General features: G+C 46.6%; 6 protein-coding genes across 6 annotated transcripts; 2 read left to right on the forward strand and 4 right to left on the reverse strand.

Moving 5' to 3' along the window:
- Positions 1–215: 215 nt before the first annotated feature.
- On the reverse strand, positions 216–1319 carry N7469_011589 (uncharacterized protein; the record flags this gene model as incomplete). The annotated part of the gene is made up of 4 exons (XM_056650494.1): positions 216–460; positions 512–858; positions 918–1150; positions 1212–1319. The coding sequence occupies 4 exons, from the start codon at positions 1317–1319 to the stop codon at positions 216–218; spliced, it is 933 nt and encodes a 310-aa protein (XP_056495003.1).
- A 1328-nt stretch (positions 1320–2647) lies between these two features.
- N7469_011590 (S53 family peptidase) lies at positions 2648–4595 on the reverse strand (the record flags this gene model as incomplete). The annotated part of the gene is made up of 3 exons (XM_056650495.1): positions 2648–3376; positions 3433–4403; positions 4487–4595. 3 exons carry the CDS (start codon positions 4593–4595, stop codon positions 2648–2650), a joined length of 1809 nt encoding a protein of 602 aa, XP_056495004.1.
- Positions 4596–4751: 156 nt separating this feature from the next.
- Positions 4752–5063, forward strand: N7469_011591 (uncharacterized protein; the record flags this gene model as incomplete). The annotated part of the gene is made up of 1 exon (XM_056650496.1): positions 4752–5063. One exon carries the CDS (start codon positions 4752–4754, stop codon positions 5061–5063), a length of 312 nt encoding a protein of 103 aa, XP_056495005.1.
- A 1088-nt stretch (positions 5064–6151) lies between these two features.
- On the reverse strand, positions 6152–7881 carry N7469_011592 (putative amino acid permease family protein; the record flags this gene model as incomplete). The annotated part of the gene is made up of 2 exons (XM_056650497.1): positions 6152–7614; positions 7722–7881. The coding sequence occupies 2 exons, from the start codon at positions 7879–7881 to the stop codon at positions 6152–6154; spliced, it is 1623 nt and encodes a 540-aa protein (XP_056495006.1).
- A 2889-nt stretch (positions 7882–10770) lies between these two features.
- Positions 10771–11754, reverse strand: N7469_011593 (uncharacterized protein; the record flags this gene model as incomplete). Its single annotated transcript, XM_056650498.1, has 2 exons — positions 10771–11340; positions 11410–11754. The coding sequence occupies 2 exons, from the start codon at positions 11752–11754 to the stop codon at positions 10771–10773; spliced, it is 915 nt and encodes a 304-aa protein (XP_056495007.1).
- A 3727-nt stretch (positions 11755–15481) lies between these two features.
- Positions 15482–16068, forward strand: N7469_011594 (DUF4334 domain-containing protein; the record flags this gene model as incomplete). Its single annotated transcript, XM_056650499.1, has 3 exons — positions 15482–15489; positions 15547–15823; positions 15910–16068. 3 exons carry the CDS (start codon positions 15482–15484, stop codon positions 16066–16068), a joined length of 444 nt encoding a protein of 147 aa, XP_056495008.1.
- Positions 16069–16266: the final 198 nt, after the last annotated feature.

Below are 16266 nucleotides of genomic sequence, written 5' to 3' on the forward strand. Positions count from 1 at the left end.
TGATGCATTCCGTTGCTTCATGGAATCGACACTTGGTTGCTCAAAATCAATGGCATCAGAGGAATGGTATATGCTTGAGCCTCCGTCTCAATATAAATAGAAAAGAAAAGTAAATACGAGAATAGGAATAAACGTGATGTCGCAAAGAATAGTAGAGTAGCACACCCTGAGCCAGGTTTCACAAGTGTACTCGCGGACCATCACCACCTGTGACCCTACTGCTTCCAAACCATTTCCAGAAATTGCCGGACCGTCCTTGGTTTAAAGCCCGGGAATTTGTCTCCCAAACGGCCTTCAGTGGGTAAATTGAAACCTCCAGCAAGATACATTTCGTAACCGAAAACAGCATAGTCGCGCTGTTCTTGTGGTTGAATCCCGCTGCCCTCGAGGATATTCATTGTGGGAAAATTCCCACTCGCGATATCTTCTGCTTGAACGTAGGTTACTTCGAATTTTTCACCTAAGTGAAAGTTAGAGAATTGAATATCACCATGCTATAAGCCACGCTTACCGAGGACTTCCTCCGCATCCTTAAGAGCCTGGCCGAGCGTAGTGTCTTCTCCATTACAAAAGCTGAACTCGGTCCATTCGTCGAGCTCGAGTAATTTCGCAATCAATGTCGCAGCATCATAGCTATAAATCATCGTTATTTTGGCACTTCCATCCCCTGGAATGCATGCCTCGCGTTTGTAACAATCAATAGCGATGGTGTTTGGTGTAATATTCGATCGTACGCGTGGAGTTCCCATGAAATCCATGAAAGCTCCACAAACTGGTCGAGTATATTGCAAATTGCTATTCTTTAAGAAATCTGCAGCTGTCAAGAACCAGTCAACTCCTGGATCTACGTCTTTCCTCCTAAAAGTAGGTGATTAGTTGGAGAAACACGAATGTTCCGTTTGGTTCGGAAGCAATACTCAGCACGCGTCATATAACCGAATTCGCTTGTAATGAACCGTTGGACAGTGCGTGCCCGATCAGCAGCTTTGATTAAATTGAGCTGCGCTTCAGAACAATCATCTCCTAGCATTCCGATGGTACATATAACCGTCTGTACATCATGGTGTTCCAATTGCTCCGCAAGTGCCGGGATATTGTCATAGTCTATTTGCACATATGGAACGCCGCTGAGAGGCGAATCGACATGTTCCTTTAATCAACCGTCAATCAATGTCTTATCGACGATGTGGACTGCCTTGATTGGCACATACGCTTCGAGTCAATGCAATCACCGAGAACTTATTCTCATGTTGAATCTGCTCAACAATGGTTGTTCCGACGCGACCCGTCGCGCCAGCTACCGCAACTGTCAAGGTCATGATAGAATTCTGTGAGTTGACAAACAAGATCGTTCGTTCTCGATCATTGGAATCAAAGATCTGCGGGGTTCTTCCTTAACACGTGAGTCGCTTAAGGCGTGTGGGCTGTGTCGTGCATTACAACATCTTCGTTTAAATAGGAAATAAATGGAGCCTCGCCCCCTTGAAGACCCATCACTAGTCACCATCAAATTAATCCACAAATCGTACCAAGAACAAGCCCAAGGATCAATATAAAGACACACGTGATAAATTAAAACAAGCTGACTTTCTTTGACACCTCATTAACCACCAAATAAGACCGTCAATTGTGTTGGCATATGCGCATGGCCCTCGAATACCTCCATTTGTCCACTGGCAATAAAGTTCACTAGCGAAAAGACCCCCACAACGGAGGCGAAAATCAAGGAAAGAAAGACAATGAGAAAAAAGTCAAAGGGGTTTCATGGAAATAATGAGACGAGTCGTGCAGAGCTATTGTCCCGAAGAATCGTCTAGCGTCGATGATCAGCCTTCCACGAATTGCCGCCCCATCCACTATGATACATACTATAGCACAACCAAGTGGGTTCACTTTATTGAATTGTCCTCTTCATCCATGGTTGGAAGTAGGATAGTTACTGCATGAGAAGAAACTATTAGATATCCATCCCCGATCATCCTTGATGTCTCGGGGGTAGTCCTAATTGAGCTTCTCTGCGATTGATAGAGAATGATGATTCATTTAGAAACTCGTGCTATATCAGTGTGTGCTCGGGTGGGGTGTTTGATCTACATATCATACACATGAATATCGGTGATTGCGCACGGTTGAAGGCTTCTTTTTTGGGATTTCAGACTTTTGTACGCCAAGTATTGCATACACACACTATGATACATAGAGATGCCAACTATTGAAGTTTGACTTGAGTCTCTTGGCATTTTGGCTGATTGATTATAACGTGGGCTTTGCTTGACTCCTTATTTGTTTGCTCCTTTTTGCTCTTATAGGGGACTTGCATCGGATGCATATATGATCATTGGGATGCGTCGGATCATCACCAACTATTGAATGCTCACAGATCCGACTTCATCATTTTAGCACCTGGAGACGTGGTATCATCCATGGATGATGGATTTTGGATGCCACGACTAACCAGGAGTCACTACAAAAGTTTCACTGGGCAACACTACGACGTTTGTGAAAGCGATTTTACATTGGAATATCTTCAAGACAGACAAACATCCAGTCATTATGCATTCGAATATGGTCAACACAATCTATGTGCACTCCTTGATAAAACATCATGGCAGATTGACGGGGAGATGGGATGATAATGCAATGCTAATTAGGAGCTCTTCACGATATTCTTCACCATCTTGGCGAAGTTAGGTGTTCCCAGACCACTCACGGGGTCCCATCCATCTGTGGCATTCCAGCTAGCATAAGGGACAACGGGACCACCGTTCTGCGGACCACTGAAACGACCATTTCCATCACAGCCGGTACTTCCACCAGTTGTGATATCATTCAAGACCGAAGATGCCTCCGAATAGAGCCAGGGGTTAAGGAATCCCAGAGTGGGTTGGTTAGCCTGAATCCGGGCATCGTTCACCAATGCGATCACGCCAGCAAATGCAGGCGCCGAAGCCGAGGTTCCATCCACTCGAGTGAGTTGTCCCTTCTCGTAGATGGCAAAGTTTTGGCCTTGTGCAGAGACATCTGGGAATGCGCGACCCTTGGCGTTGAACAGGCCAGACCACTTGTTACCAAGGTTTTCGAGGTATTTGCTGACGGCCTCCTCCTGCCACTTAGGTCGTTCCCACAGATCGGAGAAACCTCCGGATGAGAAATAAACGGCCTTCTCAGGGGATGTATGAGTGGTGGCACCGACCGATGTCACCCAAGGACACGAGGCAGGGAATTGAGGAGGGAAGTGGGTGGCATTACGTCCATCGTTAGTCTGGCAGGCTGCGCCAACTCCAGAGTCTCCGGAAGAGAAGATGATTGAAACACCACGGCTACCGAGTTGGGCATAAAGATTGCAAACAGAGCGGGCGTACTTTTCGGGAACGCTCTGGGAGGGAAATTAGCTTGTGTCACATCTAGGAATATCGATTGGGAGTAATTTACCTGCTCATCCTCGCCATATGAAGTCGAGATGACCGCTGGGAGTTCATCATGGCTCATCTTCACGACGTTTTGAAGGAACTCCAGGTATGGCTCATTGTTATTGTTGTTAGGGTCAGGCTGATCCAGATCAGGAACCAGTTGGCCACGGCCACCAGTGCTAAATTCGGTGACAGGAACAGGAGAGCTGATTCCGACGATGGTCTGCAAGTCCAGATTGGCCTCGCTGCTGTCAGATTGCGAGTTCTGGTCATTGAGACCACCGTGGAACTCAATGACAGTGAAGTTCTGTCCCTTGGCATACGGTGCGAGATCTTCTTCAAAAAGAGCAAGATCTTTATACCGGGCATATTGCTCCAGGTAGCTAGCGAAAGCAACGCTGTTTCCATTGTCGGACTGCGGCTTATAGTCACCAACGTTGTAGATACTCTTCAGACACTCGGGGGTGATTGCGGTATTACAGCTATCAGAGGATGAATGGACAGCCGCCTTGAACTCTTCATCGGCAACACGCGACTTGCTGTGAATAGTAGCACGATTGGGCCTGATCTGACCGAAACGCGTTGTCGGAGAAACCAGATTCACATGAGGAATGACCTCCTTTGGAAGAGAGTACTCGAGGGTTCGTAGACGCTCAACATGCTGGTTACGGTTAACGTAATATTGGAAGTTTGCATCCAAGAGATCATTTGCTTTCTCGACAGTGGTATGGATGGTGAGCCAATCGGCATCATGTTGAATATCTTTGACACCGGCTTCCTCGAGCCAATTGCGAACAGTCTTCACGGATTGATCGCTGGGCTGCAGCATGCGTTTCATCTCATCGTGCGTTTGGAAATGTTTGCCGTAGTCTGGGTGACCAGGCGTCGACATGTCCATGAGAGCATTTTCGAATCCCTGGAGACCTTCTTGGGTTAGAGCAAGATTAAGCTTGAGAGGTTGTTTCCCACTGGGGGTGCGACTGTAGCGCCATCCTACAGTAAAGATTCTAATTAGCCTCGGCTTCCAAGGATTGTTTACATAGGGATGATTCTGGAGCAAATAAAAGCAAACATACCCTCTGGCACACCGGGCAAACTCTCGAATACATCAGCCGCGGCAGTAGATGCAAGAAGGGAGATAACTGCAAGCGACAAAGCGCCGCTGTTTAAAAGCGAAGCAAGCATAACTAGTAGCTATAGGGACCGTATGACAGATGCACTCACTCTCAACTCCCAACCTAACTCTGCATAAAAGATGCAGATGCCAAAGTATAAATACTGGGCAATGGGCTGGAATGGGCGAGAAGCAGGGTAGAGGGGGTCGTGAAGGTTTTATTTATTATGGTTGCATTGGAAGGGAGAATGAGCGCCGGTGCAAGAATGTGGATGGGTGGTGCAAAGAAGCAATCCGTCTATTCTACCAAGCTAATAAATTACGCCCTCGGGCTGTTCACCACTCTCTTGGCCTTGCTTAAAAGTTCCACTGCTCCTCAGTGGATCCAGGAAGCCGGAGGTCCGTCGGCAACGATCCAGGAACCAACCAGTCAAGTACGCTGTGTGCTATCAAAACAGTTCTACGCTTTCTGCAAGATGCCGCAAGGTCACATATCGACACGACTTCCCCTCTCGCGAGCTGCCGACATGATGAAATGACGACAGATGAAGGATAGCCCGTGATGTGGGAGGTATCCTCCCTTCACCTTGGCAACTGTTGACCCTGACCACGACGCGACTCACGCCACTCTCCGATCTGCAGGGGAGAGACCCACTTGTTTGAGACGGGAATAACGCGAGGGGCAGGAGATAAATGTCAATGACGAGCTTGGGAGTGGAAAAATATCTGGGGATTTTGTCAGAGAAGAAGACTATAATGAGTTGCACATAATGGACGGCTTGTAAAGTCGAATTGTTTCCTGCAAGATGCAGATTCGGTGGAATTTTCAAGGTGCAGTGTGACTATGTATTAACCCCTGCCAAGAGGCGCAGAATCGATCCGATAGTCTAGAGAGCAAGCAGGTTACATTTGCACAACAATCATTTCCGGAGGAGATATGGCCATCTCCAATTAACCGGAGGCATGCGACAGACTGCTAGTAAAGTTGATGCCTCGTGCATTGAAACGGAGAGTCCGATGTCCGTCCTTGCCAGTGGCTGGGATTAATATTATCAAGTGGGTCGAGCGAGGGTCGTTGATGTCTTGGCTTTGTGATATGTGTGGATATCAGATAAAATTGATCAGAATGTAGTCGTTCATTGGCAATCGTGCCTTGCTCGGTTCATGTTTATTCAATGTTAGTGCTGTATATCTGTGGTCTCCGTCGGTGTCTGCGAGACATGTCGTTGTAGAATTTTCGTAGAAACTGTTGTGACGGACTCCGGCGGTACTGGCAGGTCTGCAGGTTTCAAACTTAACATGTTCACCAGTTGTGCCAATATTTCATGCATCCGACATCGCTTTAAGACATCCTCATCAATTGAATATCTGAAGAGTTTCCCAGACAGACTGCTGTAAACGGAACTTCGTGGTAGTGGTTTCGCTTGTGGACGTACGGGATAATTACTTATGTTCATAAGTACTGCTACGAATGATGTCCTGGACAAACACAGTGTGGTAAATTACGGGTGCGATTTGAATCTAGCATATAAATAAAATTTTGAAAGCAAATAAACGCATTAACATGTACTAGTATATACAATGTTGCATCAAAGAGCTAGGCCATTTCTCAACAAGAGATGAGCCACTACTTGAAGCCAACGGGGACCTCTTGAGCAGGCGCAGGGTTTCCTGAGTCCTCCAAGTGCTGAGCATAGACCATCTGAGCAATAGCGTCTTCTGTTTGCAGATAAGTGCGACTACCTTGAATAAACCAAAAGGCAATGGCAATCACCAGCATAACGCCAAACACAGCGATGGCGTAGTTCATGTCACTGGGCGCCGGGTTAGGAGAGCCCGGGAAGAGGAAGAAAATGGTCGTGATAATACAATAGACGATGCTGACCCAGTTGAACCAAGGACCCCAGCGACCAAGACGGAAAGGGCCAGGAGGCAGCTTGTCACGACCGACGACGAGTAGTGCAAGAATGGGCATGGCATAAGACACTGTCAAGGCAATAGTGCTAACACTGAGAATGGCTTCAAGCACAGTATTGGCGAACAGGTACAAGATACCAACAATTCCAATAATAACACCCTGACCCCAGAGAGATCGGGCTGGGACTTGCCAGACGGGATCGACGTGACTGAAGTATCGACTCCAAGGAAGACCTCCATCACGGGCGAAACCCCAAGTCAAACGAGAGGCAGTGGTGAGAACACTAATTCCCTGTCCCAGACCATTGAAAATGAAGAGAGCAATCAAGGTAGCGCCACCTTTCAGACCAACGGTCTCAAGCATGAGTTCCATAAAAGGGAGGTCAGCTCCCGCGACGTTATCGACATTCTGAATACAGAACAGACAGACAACCATAAAGATAAATCCGGTGATTGCACCAAACAGCACGGCCATCCAGATAACACGAGGAGCATTTTTGCGCGGCGCAGGAATCTCTTCCACCATATGAATGACGGAATCGAAGGCAGTCAAACCATACGCGGCTTGCACAAGACCCGTGAACCAGACAACACCATCACTCCACCCGGTCTCATTCATCCATTGTCCAAAAACAAAGGATGGAGGCTGGAAAGAAAGACCACTTTTGGTACCGACACAGATAAGCATCACCATCGACAAAACGATAAAGAGCCCTGCAAACCAAACCCCGACAAAGTTGTTGATCCAAGGTAGAATTTGCTCACGACGACAGCTAACGACGTTGATCAAAGTCAAGAGAAAGACGACACCGATATAAATAACAAAATTCAACCAGCCTTTGCTGGCGCCGTCCCAGTCAGGATTGAACATCGTCTTCATACCCAAAAGGAACTCGGTCATAAAGGCGACTTGCGAGGCTGTCAATGTCCACCATCCGAAGGTATTGATCCAAGCGCACATATATGAAACGAAACGACCAAGTGGCGTGGTCCATAGACGATAAACCCAGTATGCTTGCCCGAGAGCTGTAGGCATACTGCTGGTCAATTCACCAAGCGAGAGAGCGACGCAAAGATTACAGGCCGTGACCAGCACAAGGCCCCAGAGGATAGTAATGGAAGCGCCATTTGTCAATCCACTGCTCAAATCCTGAGCAAATGTCGAATAGGTTCCTATACACCAAGGCAAAGAATTACACAATTAGCTCACTGATGGGAATGTTGATGTGGCGGCTCTCGCCATGTTGCCACTGCAAGGGGATGATGATGATGACGCATACCGAGAACACAAAAGGCCAAAGCAAGCATGCTCCAGATATTGAACTTGCGCGTTAATGCTTGGGCATGGCCCATCGCCGCCAAGTCAGTGGCATCTTGAACATCCTGCTCATCTTCGATGGGTGGTTTAAGGGGAAGCGAATTGGTTTCAACGTCCATCATACTACTTCAACCCGAGGCAATAAAGATCAATTCAGCGTAGAGACGAGTAAGAGATACGCCCATTTTCTGCCAAAGCCAAATCTGGAAGAAAGAAGAGGAGCCAAAAAGACTGGTATCCAGAGATTATATGTCTGACTTCCTCTCCCCCTCTCTCTATCTCTCCGTCTCACAAGACGGAATTCCGCGGTGTACGATCGCCCCCTCACACACGGACCGTTCAGTATCAGTTGTCGCGTTCTCTTCCCCCAGGAAAAATACGGGGCTCAGATAAAGCTGGGGATGGATCAGAGCCAATAACCGATTGAACGGGGATTAGATTGAGTGGACACAGACAGAATTGGTCATGTAGTCAACCAATGTTGGTCATAGAAACGATCAACGCAAGCTCGTTTGTCTTTTTCTTTGCTTTTTTTCATTTTCATTTTTTTTTTTCATTCCTTTTTGCGGGGAGTGGAACCTTTCGACGGACCGCCCTCGGCAGGACTTTCTAGAGTGAGTCGAAGTTGATAGAGTTGCTCTCCACAGATAAGAATGGAATAAAGCAGGTAGAAGGTAGTTTGATGTTGAGAATAGTTATTGTATTAATTCCATATATAGTCATAGTTAGCTTTATTTCAAAAGTTGGTGATTGTAGCTGATTTTTTCATCATATAGAGTGGACTACGGCAGAAAATTCGATTTGACATCGGCAATCCAGACAGAATGATGGCTTCGTTTGAATTGCCTTTAGCTTCCGTTTATTTTCCAGTTTTGCTTTCGGATAGGAATGAGTAAATCTGGGGTATCGCCCATGGTCTTCTCTAATTAGCACGAATAAGCATATCTGCCTGTACTGCAGCCATCCGCCGGCATCGCGAGCTATCAAAGAGTGGATTCGACAGTGGCGAAACTAACTTGAAATAGAAAGTACATGCGGAATGATAAGAGCAGAACTGGCGGACAATTGTCCGCTGACGTTGTTGTTCCTAACATACTGTGCTTCATATTTCCATGCTGCAGTGACAAGGCTGTCAAGGACGATGGAACACATCTTATCTCTATTATCTCGAGCACAGATCTCGAATATCTCGTGTCATGGTCTTTATTGAATGAAATCGTGGTGGAGCAGATTTATATTTCTCTCTCTTTCCTAGTATGTCCTTCACGAGACACTCGTTGCGCAGCCACTAGTCAATGCTCATATCAAGGGATACTGAAGCCACATATATAGTCCAACCAATCGCATTTACTGGCTGTTTCGGGGGAAGTATCTTACCAATTGAATCATTAATAAGGAAAGACGAAACGACGGCTGGGCATCGGGCTGCAGCAGATAGCCAAGGGAACTAACCCGGGAAGACAGCAGATCTGGGGAATGGGGCGAATGCCGCATTCTCGGGCGCAACGAGAACACAAATAGGAACCGTTCTGGCAGCTGATCATCAGTGAACTCAATTCCAGGCTGCATTAGCGACGAGATGGATTCATTCAAAGCTGGCGATCCGGGAGGTCTCCTCCGAGAGCTCGAGTTATATGCCTGCATCATTGGCCGATATCGCCGTGGTCGGTGGGAGAATCTCCTTCTCCTTCCTATTTTGTAATAGAGGTGTAGACTTGATCATTGTATTCCGTAGATGTAGTTTGAATTCTGGTAAAAGTGCGACAAACTTCTGGTTGAGGGTTGTCAGAATGCGGGGAGATTTCATGATCTGGAGTATCCCGAAGAACTGAGTCCGTTGTTTCCATTCAACTCATAGATTCCCCGCGGTAATGAATCATGAGGTTGAATTCATCGTCCTGGAGTATTGCCACGTCGAAGATAGTCAGGCACAGCGCAGGAGGCCAAACCTGTTTGGGTATTCATAGCCAGATCTCCTCGGTTAGACTAGGCCCAAACGATATCTGCACTGAGGGTCGTCAAGATATCAGCATCTGCAAAAGGAAGAGATTTGATTTCCTAATTACATGAGTCAAATCTTTCCTATCAAGCGGAATGTTCTCTTAGGGGCCGGGTCTGCTGATCAGCAGAGGTGTCCAGATGGCCATCGATCCTCAATATCAGCAATCCGATTCCCTCAGGTGACTCTTGATCCGATATAACACTGAATTTGGAGCAGTGAAAAGCCTTTTCTCGTGTCTGGCACTCAGTCATCTTGACTTTTGTACAGTACATGCACATACCCGCTTGGTAGTCTGCAGAGGGTTTCATTCCGAAACGAAGAGTCAAAAAGGGTCATGAATACATTTCGATATCGTTGGATATACTGTCCAGGAAATGAAAATTGGTATTCAAGTCAAATTCTGCGTCAAAATATGCCCATCAAGGTGAATCTGATTAAAGCAGAGCACATTCTGCGAATACCAGTCAGACAATTTGATGCTTGCTAAACAGACATTTCTTCGAGGATCCAGCTTACCTTTATACACAAACGTATTGCCAGTGGAGAGCAATACTCTGATGACACACAATGGCGCAACTCCTCCCCGATCAAGCAATATCAGCCCATACAGTGGAACCAAGTGGAAAGCCTACGAATGGAAGAATCAAGCAAAGAGACAAATCACCCGAGTCTTGGCAATGACATTCAAGATGCTTCATACACTATCAAAATATCCCCGACTCATCCAAGGTTAGGGAAGCACGAACGAGAGAAAAACACTTTTGTTGTCACCAGGACTCGAGATTGACCATGTAAGATGGGAGAGAGAAAAAACGGTCAAATAAAAACTTGAAAGACGAGATTGAACCCAAACGCCAAATATGTCGCCTATTACCCCTTGAGCAACGCCTGATCGACAAAGTTGCCGTCAACTCTAAATGTACAATTCGTGTCACGGTCATTAAAACAAGGAAACTCTCAATCAGCGCCAGGCAGTGGTATGATCATGTGTGATGGGCAGCGCATCAAGTCACACGCGAGACTGTTTCGAATGACGCCAGATCCCACCCGGAAGCAGATTCTGTTTCAACAAGGCTAGTTCCTTATGCAAGGCCTGATTCTCCTGTTGCACGTTATCGATATACGTGAGTGCGTTGGTGAGAATCTCGGATTTCTTCAGAGAACCAGCTCCAGCACGAGATGTCTGCTTGTGCACGCCAGCTGGGGAGATGGCCTTTTCCAGGGAAAGAAACTTTGCATTCATGTTTGTGCGATATCGCTTCTCAATGATATTGTGAGCAGCACGTTTAGCAGCATTTCGTGTCTGGGGATCTTGGCTGGTTGAGTGATTCGAGTCTTGAGAGAGACTTCTAGTTTTCCGACTGCTGGAACTTGTGCTTGTGGTCGACTGCTTTTGTGGACGGGGGGCAGTGTATTTTTCAGATTTTATTTCTGGACTGGAGGACCATCTGGCCGATGAGTTCTGTGAATCGTTTCGGGTGATGGGCTTGTTAGGGTTGATAGATGACTCGGGTAAGGTCATATCGATGGATTGACGAGCTCCCGTGGACCAAGATTGATCATCACTATCAAGTTCCTGCTGAATGAAGTTAGTGATGATTCTTTAATCCGTATTCAGACTTATCCTAGGAAGAGGACGAATACATACGGATGAGGGAGAGACAGCATCATCGGTTGGCATGGTGAAGCCGTTGATAGTCGGGGTACCAAATGGATCCATGAACAAATCCTTTGTATCGGCACTGGTCATTTCGGAAAAGTCGAAGGAAACCGGGTCCATATCAACCGGGTTGACTGAGAATAGATCGATGGCGCTATCATAGGTCCAGTTGACAGGCAAAGGATCATTTGCCTTGGTACCGGGATACATGTCCATAGGGCGTGGCTGAGGGCTCAACTGTTGATTGAGATATCTTTCGTCTTCGGCCGTTAAAGTCGACATTGGATTGGGTCGACTAAATGCGGCCATCGTCGAGATGGGAGGGATACACATTGGGAAGGATGTTGATGTTGATGTTGATCAGTGGGGTGTGAGTGAAGAAGATATTGATAACAAGGGAAGTTGGGTTGGAAAGGGCGGGAGCAAAGATTATAAGATACTAAATCTTATAGTATAAAATATAATCGATCAAGACAGATGTGTTACCATGGAAATACAAAACCTAGGTAGGTTCCAATCGGCCAGTGCAGCGGTTATATACTTAAATAGCCACCCTACTATGTACAGTCAAGATGATCAAAACTGGACCAGGCCGGAGCAGGGGAGAAGTGGAACACTCGTGAAAAAGGGGGGGATTTTCGGGATCGATCCGGAAAGGATTACGACTCCATCCTGGCCGAAGCTAAGAGCCGAGACTTGTGATGTCAGAAGTACTAATCCGTCATATAGTCTAGCCATCCTTTATGTATTTCCAGTATTATTCATATTATTCTATTAGTTAGTACTATCTCTCTATCTACATATGACCATTATCATATTCTCTATTTTATATAATTATAACCGAGTGTAATGATGATATAAAATCGGGATAATATGAAATGATGAAGTATACAACGGCCGGCTCCGATTAACCCTAAGTGAAACCGTTGCAAAGTGGAGTTCTTCCGGCCGAGTCTCGGACCCGACACTGTTTGGGGGCAATCCTTGCAGTATAAAGTAGGGCTAGAGTAGGGCTAAAGTAGGGCTAAACGACGAATTGAGTAGGCTGTACATAGTACTGTCGTATTGGGTGTATTGTAGATCAGGGATTCTGTATAAAAACATGGTTGTTAGTCTCTTTAATTGGTTATTCATTCCCTGGCCACTTTGCATGTACACTACTTGCATTCTGCAGGAGACGCACCTGTCAGGAAAAAAAAAAGTACTACATATCGCAGGGTGAAGAATTGTATGGAAAATAATGGCAATTTTGAAAATTGAAGAATCTAATGAAGAATCAAACTAAATATCGGCACTCCGTATGATATCTCTGAGCCGCATGATCAGGATGAGTCCAGCTGGTAGGTACCACGATGTACTTGCTTACACCAATACAGCAATAATACTAGTAAAGTTAACAAAGAACTACTTCTATCGTGGCAAACATCCAAATATCCAAATATGCAATATGCAATATGCACCCTCCTAAATGCCACAGTAGCACCTCTTCCCCTCTATTCGTACTATTTCTTCCGACGTGTCAACTCCTCAACTCCAGGTGTCGTTGCCCGTCTTGCTCAACTAGGATATCTGCAGTATTCTTTGTACCTGCAATAGACCAGACCGGTACATAGATCTAGACTCTATCTTTTACATCCTCGTGAAACCAAGAAATAATTCCTAAAAAAAAATTTACAAATGTGCCCCATAATAGCAAGCAATACACGAAACATTCCCCGTCCCACAATCCCATAACAGTGGAGCAGGACAGCTATCCCCTGTCCACTCCAAATGCATACAATTCTTTCCGCTGACCTGGATCTCAAACGCTCCTGTCAGTTGCCCTTTTAGGCTATGGGATGACTCGGATCAAATCTTTCCTTGATGCACAACCCGGGAGCCGCCGAGGTTGACAGCGGCGCCAGCCCAGCCTCGTGACCCTCAGTGGCTGTCACTTTCTGATGTCGACGAATTTGAATCGGAATCATTTCGAAGATCCATTTTCGGTGAACGGTTCCGTGCTGAGATTCTCCCCCAGAGTGTGTACTCGGGTATCTCCTGATCGGCCCATCGTTTTGAATGTTTACGGGAGTACGGAGTAATGAAGACGGAATGGTGGGAGGCGAATCTACGACACTTTCGGTTTCGGGTGCTGGCATATCGCAAAAAACTTGCCATGTCCACCCTGACATCAGTATTCCAAGTATTCTGTATTGCTGATGCGTATGTGGCTTTTGGCTTCTTTCATGTTACTCCCTTGCAACCCCTTTCCCAAGCCTGTTCCTGAAAGGATCTTCAGCGCCCGAAGCGCAAAAATTCAGATTTTATCTCGATGATGAGATGTCAAGTTCCATCCCCCAGCCAAGTGGATCCAATTGCACTTGCTAGCTTGCTGCAAGCTGACCGTTACTCCTTCTTAGGTCATAAGCAATCAAGAAGAATTCACGTCCGTGATATCTAGAGTGAGTCGACACGGCATCCGACGGCCCGATGGTGGATACCAGGTTAACGCTTAATATCGCCAGATGACTGCATCCACGGATCTGAATTGATCTGATCTGCCGCTGTTTAGCTTCCCCGGATTTCGGGTTCCGCAGACGGGATCTACGTCGGCACCTGATGATGGCCTGGCGCGGGATGGAAGACGGATAAGTGTGGATGGTAGTTGATGGGTGGTTGGTGAGAGGGATAATGTCTGGGCCGATCAGCTACGGGAAAGAAAAGTCGCCGTCTTTTGTGGTGACTGAGATGCATCTGCCGTGTTCGGGGTCAACCTGAGCATGAGATACACTCCGGAGGAGCCATTGGTATTGATGGGCACTGATATGACCGTCAACAGGGTTCAGATGCATTCCTGTGAGTTTATTATATTCTCTAGCTTGGAACGGGGACGCTGTGAAGATACGTCGACGCTGACAACTCAAAAGTGTAGACCTTTCAGTCGTATCGATCCTATGCATTCTCGGCCGGCCTGGTTCTCAAGTCTTGATATAATCCTGGTGGCTATCCGCATTTGGTCCTCAGTGACCGGTGAACATGATGCTATAAACGTGAACTGCACACACATTCTCATAATTGCAATTGTACTGTCTTTCTGTGAGCGTGCTGCAGATCTCCCAAAGATGCAGCTGGCCAGATCTTCAGCGAGAAAGGCAAACCATAATCACTCCTGTGGTTTCTCATTCGTCACAGCCTCCAAACACGACCAACCTTACGCTCATCAATTTGTCCTTGGTTCTGGAACTTGAAGTATCGCGAGCTCGTCATACAAGCGGTGGAGGAAATGAAATGCTAAGATCTCCTCCCCACCGCTTAATGACGCACTCGTGCAACGTGCATGCTTATCATGTCGAATCGAAGTTTATAAAGTTTGCGAACGCGAGTCATTCAGTGACGTGGAGATAACTCAAATCCCTTCAATCGTCGACTGAACACCTTCCAAATTACAAGAAGTTCTCGGTCTTCTCCGAAATGCCCATGTGTCGATCCCAGCCACTCGGTATTCACTTTTTTGATCGTCGGGATAATCTCGTAGGGAGATCTCGTCCGATGCTTCACGACGTGGGTCAGCCCTGGTGGGTACATGCGTCCCCCTCCATTTCTGGTACACACAAAGCTTTTGTGTACCCCTCCTGATTGATGTTCCGAGGATCTTAACTGTCATATGCCTGATATCAAGACGATCCTGCAGATGTCGCACCCATCAACGCTGAACATGCACCGTCGATGACCCTACACATGCGTTGAAATTCGAGGGCTTTCATCTTTGCCACCAAAGGTCCTCCTTTCTGGGGGTAACTATTTGTCCGCTAAGAGGTGGGATGGCCCATTCGTTGAACGAGATCGTTCCGATCTGCATTCATCTGCCCCACCGTTCGCGTTCAGACGAATTGAACAAGAGAGATTTGCTGGAGGGGTCGATCAATATGGCCCGCGACCACAATTTATGCACAAGGCTGGGGTCGAATTACGCAGGGTCAGCTACATTGAGCGAAGCTTGTGTTATAAAGGTGGGCGATCCGACCAGGGCCTAATCGATCACGAATCTGGAGCAAATATCATTTCTGCACCGGCCGAGACAATGTCCGCGTGAGTATATCCAAATAATCTCCCGTTGAGACGAAATGTACTAATTCTTCCATGAAGAACACCCGAGAAGCAAGCAGAAGACTTCATCAAGCGTCAGAATCTCACTGAAGATGACGCCTTTGCTCTTTTTGACCAATTGAGACCTGTCCAGCCAGAACAGTTCATTGGTCCATGGAAAGGTGGCAGCGTGAACACGAACCATCCGACCGAGGCAAAGATGGAATCTCTGAAATGGGCTGGCAAAGACTTCCGATCGAGCGAAGATGTAGACCCCATCATGAGCTATCAAGAGGATGGGTCTCGCGTTTGGAATGCAGACTGGGGTCATGCTAGGGTAGGTGGAAACAAGACCCCAAAGCTAACCTGGAAATTCAGGAATAAAATGAATAGAACTTGAAGCTAACGTTGTGATCGCCACAGCTTCGTCCTATGCAGTACCGCGGTGCCATCACGACAGCCATGATTTACGACGATAAACCTATCATTGATTACTTTAAATATGTCAACGACGACCTGTTGTTCGGAGCGATGGATGCCAAGGGGGTGAAGGGAACATTTTTCTTCTACCTGTACAAATAAGCATGGAATTTAAACCGTATAAATGAGATTGACCAGTTTGTCCCTCCATTTCGATCACAAAAATGTGGTCAAGTTTGTGGAATTCCGACAGAGCTGAAGTTTCGGATTGATTCTCCATGATATCCAATTTCAAGGTGTTCTTGACTAGTGGCTGGTAGATATTAGGACACAAAATGGTATTACGTAGCAGAGTCTTGC

Source organism: Penicillium citrinum (genome assembly GCF_028827155.1).
Source record: "Penicillium citrinum strain IBT 23319 chromosome Unknown utg000011l:1.0-294111.0:1.0-294243.0, whole genome shotgun sequence".
In the NCBI taxonomy this organism is placed as follows: domain Eukaryota; kingdom Fungi; phylum Ascomycota; class Eurotiomycetes; order Eurotiales; family Aspergillaceae; genus Penicillium; species Penicillium citrinum.